At 43.4% G+C, this 17,470-nt stretch overlaps 1 protein-coding gene across 1 annotated transcript; it reads right to left on the minus strand.

Annotated features, from left to right (window-relative positions):
• Positions 1-16,802: 16,802 nt before the first annotated feature.
• Positions 16,803-17,470, minus strand: LOC123399262 (cyclin-dependent protein kinase inhibitor SMR4-like). Its single transcript, XM_045093680.1, has one exon. It carries the CDS (start codon positions 17,398-17,400, stop codon positions 17,134-17,136), a length of 267 nt encoding a protein of 88 aa, XP_044949615.1. The 5' UTR covers positions 17,401-17,470; the 3' UTR covers positions 16,803-17,133.

The following is a 17,470-nucleotide window of genomic DNA, read 5'->3' on the forward strand; positions in this document are numbered from 1 at the left end:
ATGGTGCGATCTATGATGTCTCTTACTGATTTGCCGTTATCGTTTTGGGGTTATGCATTAGAAACAGCTGCATTCACTTTAAATAGGGCACCATCAAAATCCGTTGAGACGACGCCATACGAACTGTGGTATGGCAAAAGGCCAAAGTTGTCGTTTCTTAAAGTTTGGGGATGTGATGCTTATGTCAAAAAGCTTCAGCCTGAAAAGCTGGAACCCAAAGCGGAAAAATGCGTCTTCATAGGTTACCCAAAAGAGACAGTTGGGTACACCTTCTATCTCAAATCCGAGGGCAAAGTGTTTGTTGCTAAAAACGGAGCTTTTCTCGAGAAGGAGTTTCTCTTGAGAGAATTGAGTGGGAGGAAGATAGAACTTGACGAGGTTGTCGAACCTCTCATCCCTCTGGATGGTGGCGCAGGGCAGGGGGAAACCTCTGTCGTTGCAACGCCGGTTGAGGAGGAAGTTAATGATGATGATCATGAAACTCTAGTTCAAGTTTCTGTCGAACCACGCAGGTCGACGAGACCACGTGCTGCTCCAGAGTGGTACGGTAATCCCGTCTTATCGATCATGTTGTTAGACAACAATGAGCCTGCAAATTATGAAGAAGCAATGGTGGGCCCAGATTCCAACAAATGGCTAGAATCCATGAAGTCCGAGATAGGATCCATGTATGAGAACAAAGTGTGGACTTTGGAGGTACTACCTGAGGGCCGCAAGGCTATTCAGAACAAATGGATCTTTAAGAGGAAGACGGACGCTGACGGCAATGTGACCGTTTATAAAGCTCGATTGTGGCAAAGGGTTTTTCACAAGTTCAAGGAGTTGACTACGATGAGACATTCTCACCCGTAGCGATGCTTAAGTCCGTCAGAATCATGTTAGCAATAGCTGCATTTTTCGATTATGAAATCTGGCAGATGGATGTCAAAACGGCGTTCCTTAACGGTTTCCTTAAGGAAGAGTTGTATATGATACAACCCAAAGGTTTTGTCGATCCTAAGAATGTTAACAAGGTGTGCAAGCTCCAGCGATCCATTTATGGACTGGTGCAAGCATCTCGGAGTTGGAACAAACGCTTTGATGAGGTGATCAAAGCATTTGGGTTTATACAAGTGGTTGGAGAATCTTGTATTTACAAGAAAGTGAGTGGGAGCTCTGTGGCGTTTCTAATATTATATGTGGATGACATATTGCTGATTGGAAACAACGTTGAGTTTTTAGAGAGCATAAAGGATTACTTGAATAAGAGTTTCTCTATGAAGGACCTAGGAGAAGCTGCTTACATTCTAGGCATTAAGATCTATAGGGATAGATCAAAACGCCTGATAGGACTTTCACAAAGCACATACCTTGATAAAGTTTTGAAGAAGTTCAAAATGGAACAGTCTAAGAAAGGCTTCTTCCAGTTTTACAAGGTACGAGATTGAGTAAGACTCAGTGCCCAGCAACTGATGAAGATAGAGAGCATATGCACTCCGTCCCCTATGCTTCAGCCATAGGTTCTATCATGTATGCAATGTTGTGCACTAGACCGGATGTTAGCCTGGCCATAAGTATGGCAGGTAGGTTCCAGAGTAATCCAGGAGTGGATCACTGGACAGCGGTCAAGAATATCCTGAAGTTCCTGAAAAGGACTAAGGAGATGTTTCTCGTGTATGGAGGTGACGAAGAGCTCGCCGTAAAAGGTTACGTCGATGCAAGCTTTGACACAGATCCGGATGACTCTAAGTCGCAAACCGGATACGTATTTATTCTTAATGGGGGTGTGGTAAGCTGGTGCAGTACCAAGCAAAGCGTCGTAGCAGATTCTACATGTGAAGCAGAGTACATGGCTGCCTCGGAGGCGGCTAAGGAGGGTGTCTGGATGAAGCAATTCATGACGGATCTTGGAGTGGTGCCAAGCGCACTGAATCCAATAACCTTGTTCTGTGACAACACGGGTGCCATTGCCTTAGCAAAGGAACCGCAGTTTCACAAGAAGACCAGACACATCAAACTACGCTTCAACCTCATACGCGACTACGTCGAGGGAGAGGACGTAAATATATGCAAAGTGCACACGGATCTGAATGTAGCAGACCCGCTGACTAAACCTCTTCCACGGCCAAAACATGATCAACACCAGAACTGTATGGGTGTTAGATTTATTACAATGTAATTCACATGATGATGTGAGGGCTGGATTATTGACTCTAGTGCAAGTGGGAGACTGTTGGAATTATGCCCTAGAGGCAATAATAAATATAGTTATTATTATTATTCCTCTATCAAGATAATCGTTTATTATCCATGCTATAATTGTATTGAATGAAGACTCATTTACATGTGTGAATACATAGACAAAACACCATCCCTAGCAAGCCTCTAGTTGGCTAGCCAGTTGATCAAAGATAGTCAATGTCTTCTGATTATGAACAAGGTGTTGTTGCTTGATAAGTGGATCACGTCATTAGGAGAATCACGTGATGGACTAGACCCAAACTAATAGACGTAGCATGTTGATCGTGTCATTTTATTGCTACTGTTTTCTGCGTGTCAAGTATTTATTCCTATGACCATGAGATCATATAACTCACTGACACCGGAGGAATACTTTGTTTGTATCAAACGTCGCAACGTAACTGGGTGACTATAAAGATGCTCTACAGGTATCTCCGAAGGTGTTAGTTGAGTTAGTATGGATCAAGACTGGGATTTGTCACTCCGTGTGACGGAGAGGTATCTCGGGGCCCACTTAGTAATACAACATCACACACAAGCCTTGCAAGCAATGTGAATTAGTGTAAGTTGCGGGATCTTGTATTACGGAACGAGTAAAGAGACTTGCCGGTAAACGAGATTGAAATAGGTATGCGGATACTGACGATCGAATCTCGGGCAAGTAACATACCGAAGGACAAAGGGAATGATATACGGGATTACATGAATCCTTGGCACTGAGGTTCAAACGATAAGATCTTCGTAGAATATGTAGGATCCAATATGGGCATCCAGGTCCCGCTATTGGATATTGACCGAGGAGTCTCTCGGGTCATGTCTAAATAGTTCTCGAACCCGCAGGGTCTGCACACTTAAGGTTCGACGTTGTTTTATGCGTATTTGAGTTATATGGTTGGTTACCGAATGTTGTTCGGAGTCCCGGATGAGATCACGGACGTCGCGAGGGTTTCCGGAATGGTCCGGAAACGAAGATTGATATATAGGATGACCTCATTTGATTACCGGAAGGTTTTTGGAGTTACCGGGAATGTACCGGGAACGACGAATGGGTTCCGGGAGTTCACCGGGGGGGCAACCCACCCCGGGGAAGCCCATAGGCCATAAGGGTGGCGCACTAGCCCTTAGTGGGCTGGTGGGACAGACCAAAAGGGCCCTATGCGCCATACAAAGGAAAATCAAAGAGAAAGAAAAAAAAAAGGGAGGTGGGAAGGAAGGGAAGGACTCCCACCCACCAAACCAAGTCCAACTCGGTTTGGGGGGGGAGCCTTCCCCCCTTGGACTCGGCCGACCCCCTTGGGGCTCCTTGAGCCCCAAGGCAAGGTCCCCTCCCTCCCACCTATATATACGGAGGTATTAGGGCTGATTTGAGACGACTTTTCCACGGCAGCCCGACCACATACCTCCACGGTTTTTCCTCTAGATCGCGTTTCTGCGGAGCTCGGGCGGAGCCCTGCTGAGACAAGGTCATCACCAACCTCCGGAGCACCGTCACGCTGCTGGAGAACTCTTCTACCTCTCTGTCTCTCTTGCTGGATCAAGAAGGCCGAGATCATCGTCGAGCTGTACGTGTGTTGAACGCGGAGGTGCCGTCCGTTCGGTACTAGATCGTGGGACTGATCGCGGGATTGTTCGCGGGGCGGATCGAGGGACGTGAGGACGTTCCACTACATCAACCGCGTTCACTAACGCTTCTGCTGTACGATCTACAAGGGTACGTAGATCACTCATCCCCTCTCGTAGATGGACATCGCCATGATAGGTCTTCGTGCGCGTACGAAATTTTTTGTTTCCCATGCGACGTTCCCCAACACAACTGGCACCACCGCCCCCAATCTCAGTCCTATATCTTCCGTTTCGCCTAGAAAAAAATCAGAGAGAAGGTTTCATCGTGTTTTGCGATACGGAGGCGCCGCCACATCCTGTTCTTCATCTGGAGGGCAGATCTGGAGTCCGTTTCGGGCTCCGGAGAGGGAAAATCGTCGCCATCGTCATCATCAACCTTTCTCCATCGACAATTCCATGATGCTCTTCATCGTTCGTGAGTAATCTCATCATAGGCTTGTTGCACGGTGATGAGTTGGATGAGATCTATCATGTAATCGAGTTAGTTCTTGACGGGGATTGATCCCTAGTATCCACTATGTTCTAGATTGATGTTGCTACTACTTGGCTATGCTTAATGCTTGTCACTAGGGCCCGAGTGCGCCATGATTTCAGATCTGAACCTATTATGTTGTCGCCAATATATGTGTGTTTTAGATCCAATCTTGCAATTTGTAGTCACCTACTATGTGTTATGACCCGGCAACCCCGGAGTGACAATATCCGAAACCACTCCCGGAGATGACCATAGTATGAGGAGTTCATGTATTCACCGCGTGTTAATGCGTTGGTCCGGTTCTTTATTAAAGGAGAACCTTAATATCCCGTAGTTTCCATTAGGACCCCACTGCCACGGGAGGGATGGACAATAGATGCCATGCAAGTTCTTTTCCCTAAGCACGTATGACTACATATGGAATACATGCCTACATTAGATTGATGAATGGGAGCTAGCCACATATCTCTCCGTGTTATAGTTGTTACATGATGAATCACATCCGTCACACTCATCCATCACCGATCCACTGCCTACAAGTCTTTTACTACTGGTTTTCGTTATGTTACTTTGCCTAGGCTTGTCCCTTGCTACAAGAGGGATTGGGCCACTTTGCTGCTGCTGTCACTACCGATGTTACTTGTTACTTTGCTACTGCTGCTACTACTGTTCCTTGCTACTCCGATGTTAGTTGTTGCAAGACTTTGTTGGCACTAACATCCCGTCAACAGGGTCTTTACTGACGCAGTTGCTGGGAAGTGCCAAAGCTTTTACTGGCGCCATTGATACAACAATTAGAAATAGTATGCCTTGTCACTAGATCGTTTCTCGCTCCGTTGCTATCATACTACTTTGCTACTGATACTTTGCCTGTAGACACTAATCTTTCAGGTGTGGTTGAATTGACGACTCAGCTGCTAATACTTGAGAATATCCTTTAGCTTCTCCTTGTGAGAGAATCAATAAATTTGGGTTGAATACTCTACCCTCGAAAACTGTTGCGATCCCATACGCTTGTGGGACATCAGGTACAAAACCACAACATGCAAAGGGGCAAGTAACTAACAATGTAAACAATTTAAGTACAAGTTACCGTAAGGAGGCACATTGGATATGAGATAGAAACTCGATAATCCAAATGACTTGGCTTGAGATAATATGAATGATGAATACCCCTTAGTTCTTAATTATGTATCCAAGTCTCCAATGTCCTCCACATTCACCTATTGATCAAGTTTTAGCTTGTTGGTCCCCAACCACGTTGGGTCCTAAGAGGTTAGTCACAATAACCTTGGCAACCCAAATGGTACTTTTCTTGACACCACTTTGAGTACCAACAAACTTGGCAAACACATTGCCAACCTTATCCTTCCCAAGAGAATAGATATAATCAATAATGATTGGGTTGGATAAATTACCTCTTGTGCAAGAAGAAGCGAAGTGACCCTTCTCACGACATAAGTAGCAACATCTACCCTTTAATTTCTTCCCTATTGATTTCTCAACATGAGGAGTGTTGGCTTGGGTCTTCTTGGGAAGGGGCCTTTCTTCAACTTGTAGTTGAGTATGTGATTGAACTTGTGGCCGCTTCCCTTGTTGCTTGTGACTTTGGGGCTTCTTCTTTAGTGGGCAAGATCTAACATGGTGCCCTTCAATTTTGCACTTGAAGAAAATAATCTTGGCTGAATTCTTGACTTGTTCTTGGCCCTTCTTCTTGAAGGTTTTGGACTTATTCTTCTTGTTGGAGTTGAATCCAAGTCCATATTTGTCATTTGGGGATTTTTGCCCACACAAGACATTGTTGAGTGTGGACATTCCTTCATGACTCTTTTCCAAGTCTTTCTTCAAGGAAGTGACTTGGGCCTTGAGCTCTTTGATTTCCTCTACATGGTTAGTATCAATACAAGTACTAGAGGAAGTATAAGCTTCATTGTTAGAGCAACAAGGCATGGAAAGTAATTCATCACAAGATGTAGCAACATTATGAGTAGATGAATTACGAGGACTAGCACATGGCAATATAGCATTTTGACTAGAAGTAGTGATAATGTCCACATGAGGCTCACTCGATGTTACCTTGGTAGTAATAGACTCATGAGCTAATTTTAGCACATTATGGGATACTAGAAGATCATCATGAGAGCTTGTGAGCATTATAGGACTTTCTTCCAATTTCCCATAATTGCTAGATAGCAACTCAAGTTGAGCCCTTAGCTCAACATTCTCCTTTAAAATGGATGCTTCACGAGAAGTAGAGTTAGTAGAACAAGCATCATTATTAACAATAAGAGGAGAAGGAAACTTGGAGAGCTCTTTAGCATATGAAGCTTCAAGTTGAGCATGAGACTCGGTGAGTTCGATGAGCGAACTCTTAATAGCCCTTGAGCCATTTTCGAGGTGCTCATAGTCCTCAACGAGTTTAGCATGTGCAACTTCAAGCTTATCGTTTTTAGTTCTAAAATCATTAGCCACATCGAGAGCTCTATCATCGGATTCCTTTAATCTAGATAATTCTATAGCAAAGGTTTCCTCAAGAGATTCCTTGGTGGTTTGTTCATTTTTAAGAGCTTGAGATAGCTCCGCGATCTCGTTAGCGTAATCACGCTCATGACCTTCCATTGTCTCAATGGTGGCCTCATGCTCCTTGAGATGAGCTTCCAACTCCTCAATGTATTTCTTGCCCTCATTGGCAATAGACATGATTTCGAAGAAGTTGGAACAAGCAAGTTTATTCTTATAAAGATATTTAAAAATCATTTCACCCTTAATTTTTAAGGATGCAATAATATCACTCTCATCATCATTATTCTCATCCTCATTATCATCAACATCATCATCATGAGATACATTGGGATTCAAAGTAGGAGATACCTTTGAAGCCTTAGCCATAAGACAAAAGTGAGTAACAATAGATGATGATGTAGGATCCCTTGAAGCATCATTCAAGGCCACATCTTGTTCCATGGAGTGATGAATTTCCTCTACATTGTTAGCACAACAACTCGAGGAAATATATACATTTTTATCATGGCAACAAGATATAGGAAGCATATCATCATGAGATTTAGTCAAGCAGTTTTTACATGATATGCAAGGACTACCAACACAAGCATGTAAAACATTTCGAGTGCGCGAAGTGTTAATGCCCAAAGATGAAGCATTGCAGTAATATAGTGATGAAGGATCATCAACAATAAGCCAACTATCATCATTGCAATGATCTCCACTACTCGCCATATCATTACATTGTGGCAATCCACATGTAGGTGAAGTAGATGAAGTTGAGAAGACCACACGACCGGAGGTGGAGGGAGAACAATCATTCCCACAAATCTTGGACATACCATATTTATCTTGAAGCTTTGTCCACAACTCATGAGCATCTCGGAATGGCATGAGTTGAAATATAACTACATTGCTCAAAGCATCAAAAAGCACATTAGAAGCTTGAGCATTGAGATAAGAGTTTTTCTCATCCTCTAAAGATATATTTTGAGAATCCTTTGGAGGAGAAAAACCCAATCTACAATTCGCTCCAAGTTTGGGTCCATGACCCTAAAGTGATTAAGCATACGAATTACCCAAACATCAAAATTTGTGCCATCGAAACTAAGAATGTTAGAGAATCCTAAACCCCTAGTCGACATCCTTACTCTCTAGGTGGTTAAACCTAATAAAGAGAGACCTAGATCTGATACCAATTGAAAGGACGTGGACATCGCCTAGAGGGGGTGAATAGGTGCTTTAAAATAATTACGGTTTAGGCTTGAACAAAAGCGGAATAAAACTAACGTTTAATTTGTCAAGCACAAAACCTAAAACAACTAGGCTCAACTATGTGCACCAACAACTTATGCTAAGCAATATAAACAACTAAGTGATAGCAAGATATATGACAAGAAACAATATGGCTATCACAAAGAAAAGTGCATAAGTAAAGGGTTCGGGTAAGAGATAACTGAGGCACGCGGAGACGATGATGTATCCCGAAGTACACACCCTTGCGGATGCTAATCTCCGTTGGAGCTCTGTGGAGGCACAATGCTCCCTAAGATGCCACTAAGGCCACCGTAATCTCCTCACGCCCTCGCACAATGCAAGATGTCGTTATTCCACTAAGGGACCCTTGAGGGCGGTCACCAAACCCGTACAAACAAGGGTTGGGGCAATCTCCAGAACTTAATTGGAGGCTCCCAACAACACCACGAAGCTTCACCACAATGGCATGTGGCTTCGAGGTGACCACCAATGCTCGGGGCAATCTCCACAACTTAATTGGAGACCCCGACGCTTGCCCGAAGCTTTACACCACAATGATAGAGCTCCGAGGCACCACCAAGCTTCTAGGGGTACCAAGTATCCAAGGGTAATAAGCTTCTCAACTTCTCACTTCCACGTATCACTGTAGAGAACTCAAATCGATGCACCAAATGCAATGGCAAGGGCACACGGAGTGCCCAAGTCCTTCTCTCCCAAATCCCACCAAAGCAACTAATGCTAGGGGGAAAATGAGAAAAAGAACGAAGAAGAACACGAAGAACTCCAAGATCTAGACCCAAGGGGTTCCCCTCACTTAGAGGAGAAAGTGATTGGTGGAAATGTGGATCTAGATCTCCTCTTTCTTTTCCCTCAAGAACTAGCAAGAATAATTGGAGGAATTGAGAGTTAGCAAGCTCGAAGAAGGTCAAAAATGGCGGAAGAACACGAGCTAAAGAGATAAGGTTCAATGGGGAAGAAGACCCCCTTTTATAGGTGGGGAAAAATCTAACCGTTATGCTTCATAGCCCGCACAGAGCGGTACTACCGCTCAAGGGAGCGGTACTACCGCTCAATAGGTTCACCAACCATGCTGAGGCCAAAAAGGATGCGCAAAAATAGTCTGACGGAGCGGTACTACCGCTCCTAGAGCGGTAGTAAAAAATTACTACCGCTCCGGGGCGGTACTACCACTGGCACCAGGAGCGGTACTACCGCTGGATACTAAAATTGTTCTAACTTTCGCATATGAACTCCGAATCGAGCAAACTCAAGCTTATTGAATTCACAACGACAATAGCTACCCAACGACGACATAAAATCTTAAGAACATGCAGTTAGAAAATGCAAATGATATACAGAAGTGAGATCTCTATTAATGAAGAACCGGCATAAACTTCCAACATCGAAAACATCATAGAAGATGCATATGGACTCCGTTTTCGATGAACTCGAGCTTGTCATGAAGATGACTGATACGTCCATTTTGCATCATGCTTTCATGTTGATATTTATTGCTTTTTGGGCTGTTATATTACTTGTGGTACCATATTTATGCCTTTGCTCTCTTATTTTGCAAGGATTATTTGAAGAGGGAGAATTCAGGCAGCTGGAATTTTGAACTGGAAAAGGAGCAAATCCTAGTCCACTATTCTGCACATCTCCAAATGCCCTGAAAATTTACGTGGATTTTTTCTGGAATATATTAAAAATACTGGGCGAAAGAACTACCGGAGGGGGGCCACCAGGGCCCCACAAGCCCCCACTCCGCCACCACCCCCTGGTGGCGGTGGGCAAGCTTGTGGGCTGCCTGAAGGCCCACTAGCACGGGAGCTTTTTCGTGGTTTCGTCGCCGCCACGAGGCGGAACTTGAGCAGATCCAATCTAGAGCTCCGGCAGGACGATCCTGCTGGGGAAACTTCCCTCCCGGAGGGGGAAATCGTCGCCATCGTCATCACCAACACTCCTCTCGTCGGAGGGGAAGCATCTTCATCAACATCTTCATCAGCACCATCTCCTCTCCAATCCCTAGTTCATCTCTTGTAACCAATCTTCGTCTCGCAACTCAGATTGGTACTTGTAAGGTTGCTAGTAGTGTTGATTGCTCTTTGTAGTTGATGCTAGTTGGATTACTTGGTGGAAGAGTTGATGTTCAGATCCTTGATACTATTCATTACACCTCTGGTCATGATTATGATTATGTCTTGTGAGTAGTTACTTTTGTTCCTGGGGACATGGGATAAGTCATGCTGATAATAGTCATGTGAATTTGATATTCGTTCGGTATTTTGATATGCCGTATGTTGTTTTTCTTCTAGTGGTGTTATGTGAACGTCGACTACATAACACTTCACCGTATTTGGGCCTAGAGGAAGGCATTGGGAAGTAGTAAGTAGATGATGGGTTGCTGGAGTGACAGAAACTTAAACCCCAGTCTATGCGTTGCTTCGTAAGGGGCTGATTTGGATCCACTAGTTTAATGCTATGGTTAGACGTTGTCTTAATTCTTCTTTCGTAGTTGCGGATGCTTGTGAGAGGGGTTAATCATAAGTGGGATGCTTGTCCAAGTAAGGGTAGTACCCAAGCGCCGGCCCACCCACATATCAAACTATCAAAGTAACGAACGCGAATCATATGAACATGATGAAACTAGCATGACAGAAATTCTCGTGTGTCCTCGGGAGCGTTTTTCCTGCTATAATACTTTGTTCAGGCTTGTCCCTTGCTACAAAAGGGATTGGGCCACTTGCTGCACCATTGCTACTACTTGTTACTTGTTACTTTTAGCTTGCTACGTTTCACCTCACTACACCATCACTTGTTACCGCTACTTTCAGTGCTTGCAGTTATTACCTTGCTGAAAACCGTTTATCAGAGCCTTCTGCTCCTCGTTGGGTTCGACACTCTTACTTATCGAAAGGACTACGATTGATCCCCTATACTTGTGGTTCATCAGCTACCGATATAGAATTTGAAGAAGACCCGGATGTCGTGATGGATGAAGCTGGAAACAATAGAAAGCGGGGAGTTGTCCGCGATGATGCAGGTGTGATGTAGGGAAACAAACCACTCCTCTTAGAGAACAGAGAAAGCACTCCTCTTGGTGTTCCTTACAGTCCCTAATCTAAATAGGAACCAAAGAGGAATCGAACGACAACAACACCATTTGAAAGGAACAATGTGAAGAAGAATCCCAATGCATGTTTGGCGAGCTCCCTAGTGGGGTCACGCCTAGCGCAATGAGTCTGCTATGCTGGAACTATCGCGGGGTTGGCAAACCCGCTACGGTGAAAGAGCTTTGTGACACGACGAGGCAATTTGCCCCTTCTATCCTATGCATCCTAGGAACTCATATAGAAGGCTCAAGAGTTGAGAATTTATCCAATACCTTAGGTTTTAATAAAAAAATTGTTGTAAGTAGCTCCGGTAGAAGTGGTGGTTTGGGGATTTTCTGGAATGATGATGCAATAAAAGCTAAAGTTTTAGGTTACTGTGAGTACCACATTGATGTGTCTATGGATGAACTGGTCGGCATAAAATCCTGGCTGACCTTTGTCTATGGGGAAGCACAGACCAATGAAAGATATAAAACATGGGACATGTTACGGGGTATAACTGGTACAGGCAGCCTCCCGTGGGCCATTATCAAAGATTTTAATGAGGTGCTACATGGCCATGATCACGATGGAGTAAACAATAGGAGCCAAGCACAGATGGATGCGTTCCACGATGCCCTGGACACTTGTGGTCTCATCGATGTGGGCTATACAATAAACAAGTGGACTTTTGAAAGAAGAATGGCTGGGGGTACTTTCGCCCGCATCCGCCTGGACAGGTGTGTTGCAAGTGCAGACCAGCTATTGTCCTACCCTGGCGCTTTTCTTGAACACAAAACAACATCTACATCAGATCATGCGACCCTACTACTCAAGATTGATATGAATGTAGGCAAGCATGTCCCTAGACGGTTTAGATATGAGCTGATGTGGGAAAGAGACCCAAAGCTTTTTGATTGTGTGAGGGAGGGACGGAATGCAACTTCAGCCAATTCGGTGCACGCACTAAACAATAAATTGTCAGATTTGGCAATCGATCTCTCCGCATGGGTTAGGGAGCATTTTGGAAGTGTTCGACAAGAGATCGAGTACCTAAAGCACCAAGTGGAGTTGCTTCGATCGTGCCGGGTAGAACAACCCCATCACATGTGGAACTAAAAGCTACAAACCATCTGGTTGAACTTTACCATCACAAGGATATTCTCTGGTGACAGAGAGCTCGGTTGTATTGGTTGGCTCATGGAGACAAAAATACATATTTCATCCACCTGCGCGCTAGCAGAAGGCAAAGAAAGAATCTAATCAAAGCCTTATCTCGGGCAGATGACAGTATAACGAAGAACACACGGGAGATGGAAACCATGACCACAAAGTTTTATAGAAATCTATATACTTTGGAAGGTGTCCACAACATGGAACAAGTCCTCCAACATGTGCCATCCAGAGTCACGCAACCAATGAACGACATGTTGAATGCACCAGATGAAAACGAGGAAATTAAGCGGGGCTTGTTCCAAATATTCCCGTTAAAGGCATCGGGGCCTGATGGTTTCCCTGCCCATTTTTTCAGCGTCATTGGGACATGTGTGGAGATGAGGTTACTAAGGCGGTCATCGGGATAATTGAAGGTACAAAATCAACTGCATGTATCAATGAGACGACTTTGGTACTTATTCCAAAGGTAACAAGCCCAACCCTGCTCACACAATTTTGCCCCCATTAGCCTTTGCAATGTGTTCTACAAAATTGCATAAAAGTGATATCTAACCGGCTAAAACAAGTGTTGCCCGAGATAATTTCAAAGGAACAACCAGCCTTTGTACCAGGCAGGCTCATAACGGATAATACCATCACTGCCTATGAGTGTCTTCATTTCATGAAGCGAAATAAAGCTAAGGAAAACCAACATTGTGCTCTGAAACTGGACATGATGAAGGCCTATGACAGAGTGGAGTGGACATACTTAATGGCGATCATGATGAAGATGGGCTTCACACAACGATGGGTGAATGTTGTAATGGACATGGTCAGCTTAGTAAAATTCTCAGCCTTGTTAAGCGGAAAGAAGTTGGAGCAATTTACACCCATGAGGGGTATGAGGCATGTGTGACCCCATATCCCCATACTTGTTATTAATTCCAGCCGAGGGCCTTTCGTGCCTACTAAAATCTAAAAGTGACTCATCAAATCTTCATGGTCTATGTGTGGCACTCTCGGCGCCGCCATTGAACCATTTGCTATGGCGTTGGAAGCCTACTGTGAAGCCACAGGTCAATGTATTAACTATGACAAGTCTTCAATCTTCTTCAGCAAAGGAGTTCCTGATGATGTTCGACAACAAATCAAAGGGATCCTGCATGTACCGAATGAAACTATGAATGAGAAATATCTGGGTCTGCATTGTTCAACATGCGAGGTTCTTCATCGTCCTCGGTGCGGGGACTCTTGCCGTAGTCCTTGGCTTCGAGTTTGCTTGCTTGCTTGATCACCCCAACAGTATAGTGGAACTCTCAATGAAAGTATTAATGTCCGTATCAAAACCGACATATCTCGGGTAGGGGATCCCGAACTATGGATCTTGGATCGATGGGTAATAGATGACATGAGAGACGATATTTACCCTTGTTCGGGCCCTCTTTATGGAGGTAATACCCTACATATTGCTTTGTTTGTATTGATGATGATGTATCAAGTACAAAGTTGATCTACCTCGAGATCGTATGATGTGGTCTAAAACCCTAGGAATTTTGATCTTAATCTATCAAACGGACTAAAACCTCCAGTTTATATAGATACCAGGGATACCTAGGGTTACACAATGTCGATTACATCAGGGAGTAAACATGCCAAATCCATCTTCATGACTTGGCGCACACACCAAGGCTTCGAAAGATTTTGACTTGTACATAACATCACCTTGTAGTTCAGTCCTCCAATGATGATCATAGGGCGACCTATGAGTCCGTCCCGTGAAGATAGGTCAACGGCCCGAGGGCCCCTTAGTCCCAGACTCCCTTAATCATTGAGATCTCCTCTTACTAAGAACCTCTCGCTAGTCGATACACTCCTAACATGTCCTTTAGGCCTTCCTAAAACCCCCTCTTGGTGTTCTCATTGTGGCCTACTTGAGGGGCATATGCATCAATAATATTGAGAACTAAGTCACCAACTACCAGCTTGACCAAAATAATCTGGTCCCCACGTCTTTTGACGCCTACCACTCCATACACGAGGCTCTTGTTAATCAAGATGCCTACTCCATTTCTGTTTGTAGTCGTTCCCGTTTACCACAACTTGAAGCCGTCACCCTTCACCTCCTTCGCCTTCTGCCCCCTTCATTTGGTCTCTTGGACGCAAAAGATATCAACACATATCCTCACCGTCATATCAACTACCTCCCAAAGCTTACCTGTGGCTGTGAGAGACCCTACATTCCAGCTACCTAAGAGAATCCATCTAGGCTTGGCTAGCTTCCTTATCCTTCGCGCTCGTCGAGTGAAGTGCAAAGACCCTTGCTCATTTTACACTACATTCAGAAGCCGATGAGACTACCCGATCCTTGCTCACTTGTCACTATATCCGCCTCATGGTACGATGCCCACCAAGGGGCCGGCGACCTAGCCATTGCCCATTTGACACCACACCTGGATTTCGATGTGATGTGTCACCAAGAGGGTTACACCGCAATAAAAATATTTTGAATTTCTAGAATAGTTGAATTTTGATGTTGACTCGTCAAACCTATAAAAACCCTCCTTCTTTACATGTGCTTGCAACCCGCTATATTGAAACGACATTGCTGGAGTTATTTTTAAAAATACTTGTTTAATTATTTTTCAATACATGTTTAACTTTTTATATACATGATCAACATGTTTTTAAATGCTTGTTCAACATTTTTTAACTACTTATTTAACATTTTTATGTACATGATTAATATTTTCTTAAATAATTGTCAATCATTTTTAAATTACTTTTCAACATTTTAAATACCTTTTCAATATTTTTAACAAACGAATAATCTTTTTACAAATACTTGCGCATCATTTTTTAAGCACCCGTTCAACATTTTTTAATACATGATCAACATTTACTCAATTACTTGGTAAATATTTTTTAAGTACTTGTTTAACATTTCTCAAATGTTTTCTGAAGAGGATTTTGTAGTATATATATTTAAAATATTTTAAATTATAAAAGCATATAAAAAATAAAAATAAAACAGAGAACGTAAAAAAGAGAAAAAACCGAAAAATAAAAAGGCTGAGGTCTCGCGCGCTCGTGGGCTGGCCCAGATTGCCAAGACATAGTCGCGCCATTTTTTTGTCGTGCAGGCCTAGACTATTAGGCAGCCATTCATCTTAACAAAGCAGTTCATAGCTTGGTTAAATTTTTAGTTTTTCCTAACTATGGTCCTCGTTTGTGGCTAGGCTATCCTTAAAATCCTTTTTTATTCCTTTAAACTACACAATTAATTAATGAAGTGTTCTTTACCCCTCAAGAAAAAAGGGCAGGCCGTCCATCTAGACGTGCTGGGCCGTGTATGCAATTTTTAGGGCTTGGCTCATATACGTTGGTTAAATATAGAAATTATTAATTAAAGACTACATATTTAAAAGATTACTTTTATTTTTAAAGTTACAATAAATTATGCATTTACGTGTCATTTGTCATAACCTAGACTGTTTTTTCTATTTTAGATTCATGTTTTTAAAATATTATATCTTTCGAAATGTGCGTTCAAATGTCAAACTATTTTCAACATTGATTTTTTTGTGTTGAGTTCTTTAAAATAAGACCTCATGTTGATAAATTTTGCTAATTTTTTTTTCAAAAAAACCAAACAAAAAAACTATGTTCCCCGCGATACAAAAGATAGAAAATAAAAATTACATTTTGTTTTGAGAAGTATGGCCAAGGCAAAGCTGTCTCGAAGCAAAATAGTCTCTCACGAAAAATAATGAAAAGCGTTTTTTTCGTCCTTTCGAAAGGCTCGGACTCTCGTGAAGACAAAATGGGAGCAAAATTGTACCTTTCATAAAAGCAAAACCTTACCTTTAAAAAAAAGTTTTAGGCACGGCTATGCTTCTTAGCAAGATAAGACCATGCCTTTCGTAAAAAAAAAATTCATGAACTTTTTGAATTTATTTTCGTCTTTGAATTTTTTCATCACAATGCTAATAAAAACCGTGAAAACCAAAACATAAAAAAGGAAAAAAGTAATCTAAGAAGAAAAAAATACATACAGGAAAATAAAAATAAAAATTTGAAAAACACGACGATCGTGAACATATCAAATGATGAACCGTGAGAATGGTCGCTAGAAGGCTTCCAAAAGAATATGAAGAGAAGAATATGCTCCAAGATCCAAAAAAAGAAAGAATATGCCTCAAGAAAAGAAGGGAGAGAAGAATAAACCATTTGGTTTTGGGCTAGTTTTTTTTTTTCACATTTGGCATGAAGGCACCGAGGCAGGCGATAATCGTCCTCTATTCATTTTGTTGTTGTTCCGAAGATCGATTACAATTTGAAGGTAAAACGAATCGACTAGAAACTCGCCATATATACGGGAAGCACATAGCTAGAGGATAGAACGTACGGGGGCACACTATCTGAGCAAAGATAAAATGTTGGTCGAACAAAGAGCTAATTAAGTAGCACGAGGAGCAACATTTTTGCAGGAACAACTTTTTCCCAGCTTGCAAAGAACACATTTACACGGGCTACACTTTCGAACCTTTCCCTACTCCTAATCCCCCAACTACCTACACCTACCTACCTACCTATGGCCTGGGACACACTGCACAGGACACAGCAAGCAGCCATATTCTTGATGCTAGTACAATTTTCGCACCAGGAGTTGTAGCAAAAGAGGGATGCACGCACGCACGCACGCACATCTTCCTCTCTCCAAACCCAAAACAAAATGTGCAAGAGACATCCCTAGGAGACAGCTAGTCGCTGTAGTACGTCTGCAGAGGAGAGGATCACTATATATCCTTATTACGCGCAGGTGGAGGCGGCGTGCCTGCGCGGCGGCGCGAGCATGAAGAGGGACTCGATGTCCGGCGGCTGGAAGTAGCCGCCCTTGGGCGGCTCCCGGCGCGGCGCCGCCCTGCCGAGCTCCACCGCGGGCTTCTTCCTCGGCGGCGGCGGCGGGCACGTCGGCACCGCCGGGATGCGGCAGTCGTCCCTCCTCGGCGTCTCCCACCCCTGCTCCTCCTCCACGGCCATCCGCATCACACCCTCGCATCCATACTCCACCTCCATGTCCTCAGCCCCTGCTCTAGCTATCTTCTTGATCCTTTTGTTCGAGCTACTGCTCAGTTGGTGAGAGCCG

This window comes from Hordeum vulgare, chromosome 5H, assembly GCF_904849725.1.
Source record: "Hordeum vulgare subsp. vulgare chromosome 5H, MorexV3_pseudomolecules_assembly, whole genome shotgun sequence".
Classification (NCBI taxonomy): Eukaryota; Viridiplantae; Streptophyta; class Magnoliopsida; order Poales; family Poaceae; genus Hordeum; species Hordeum vulgare.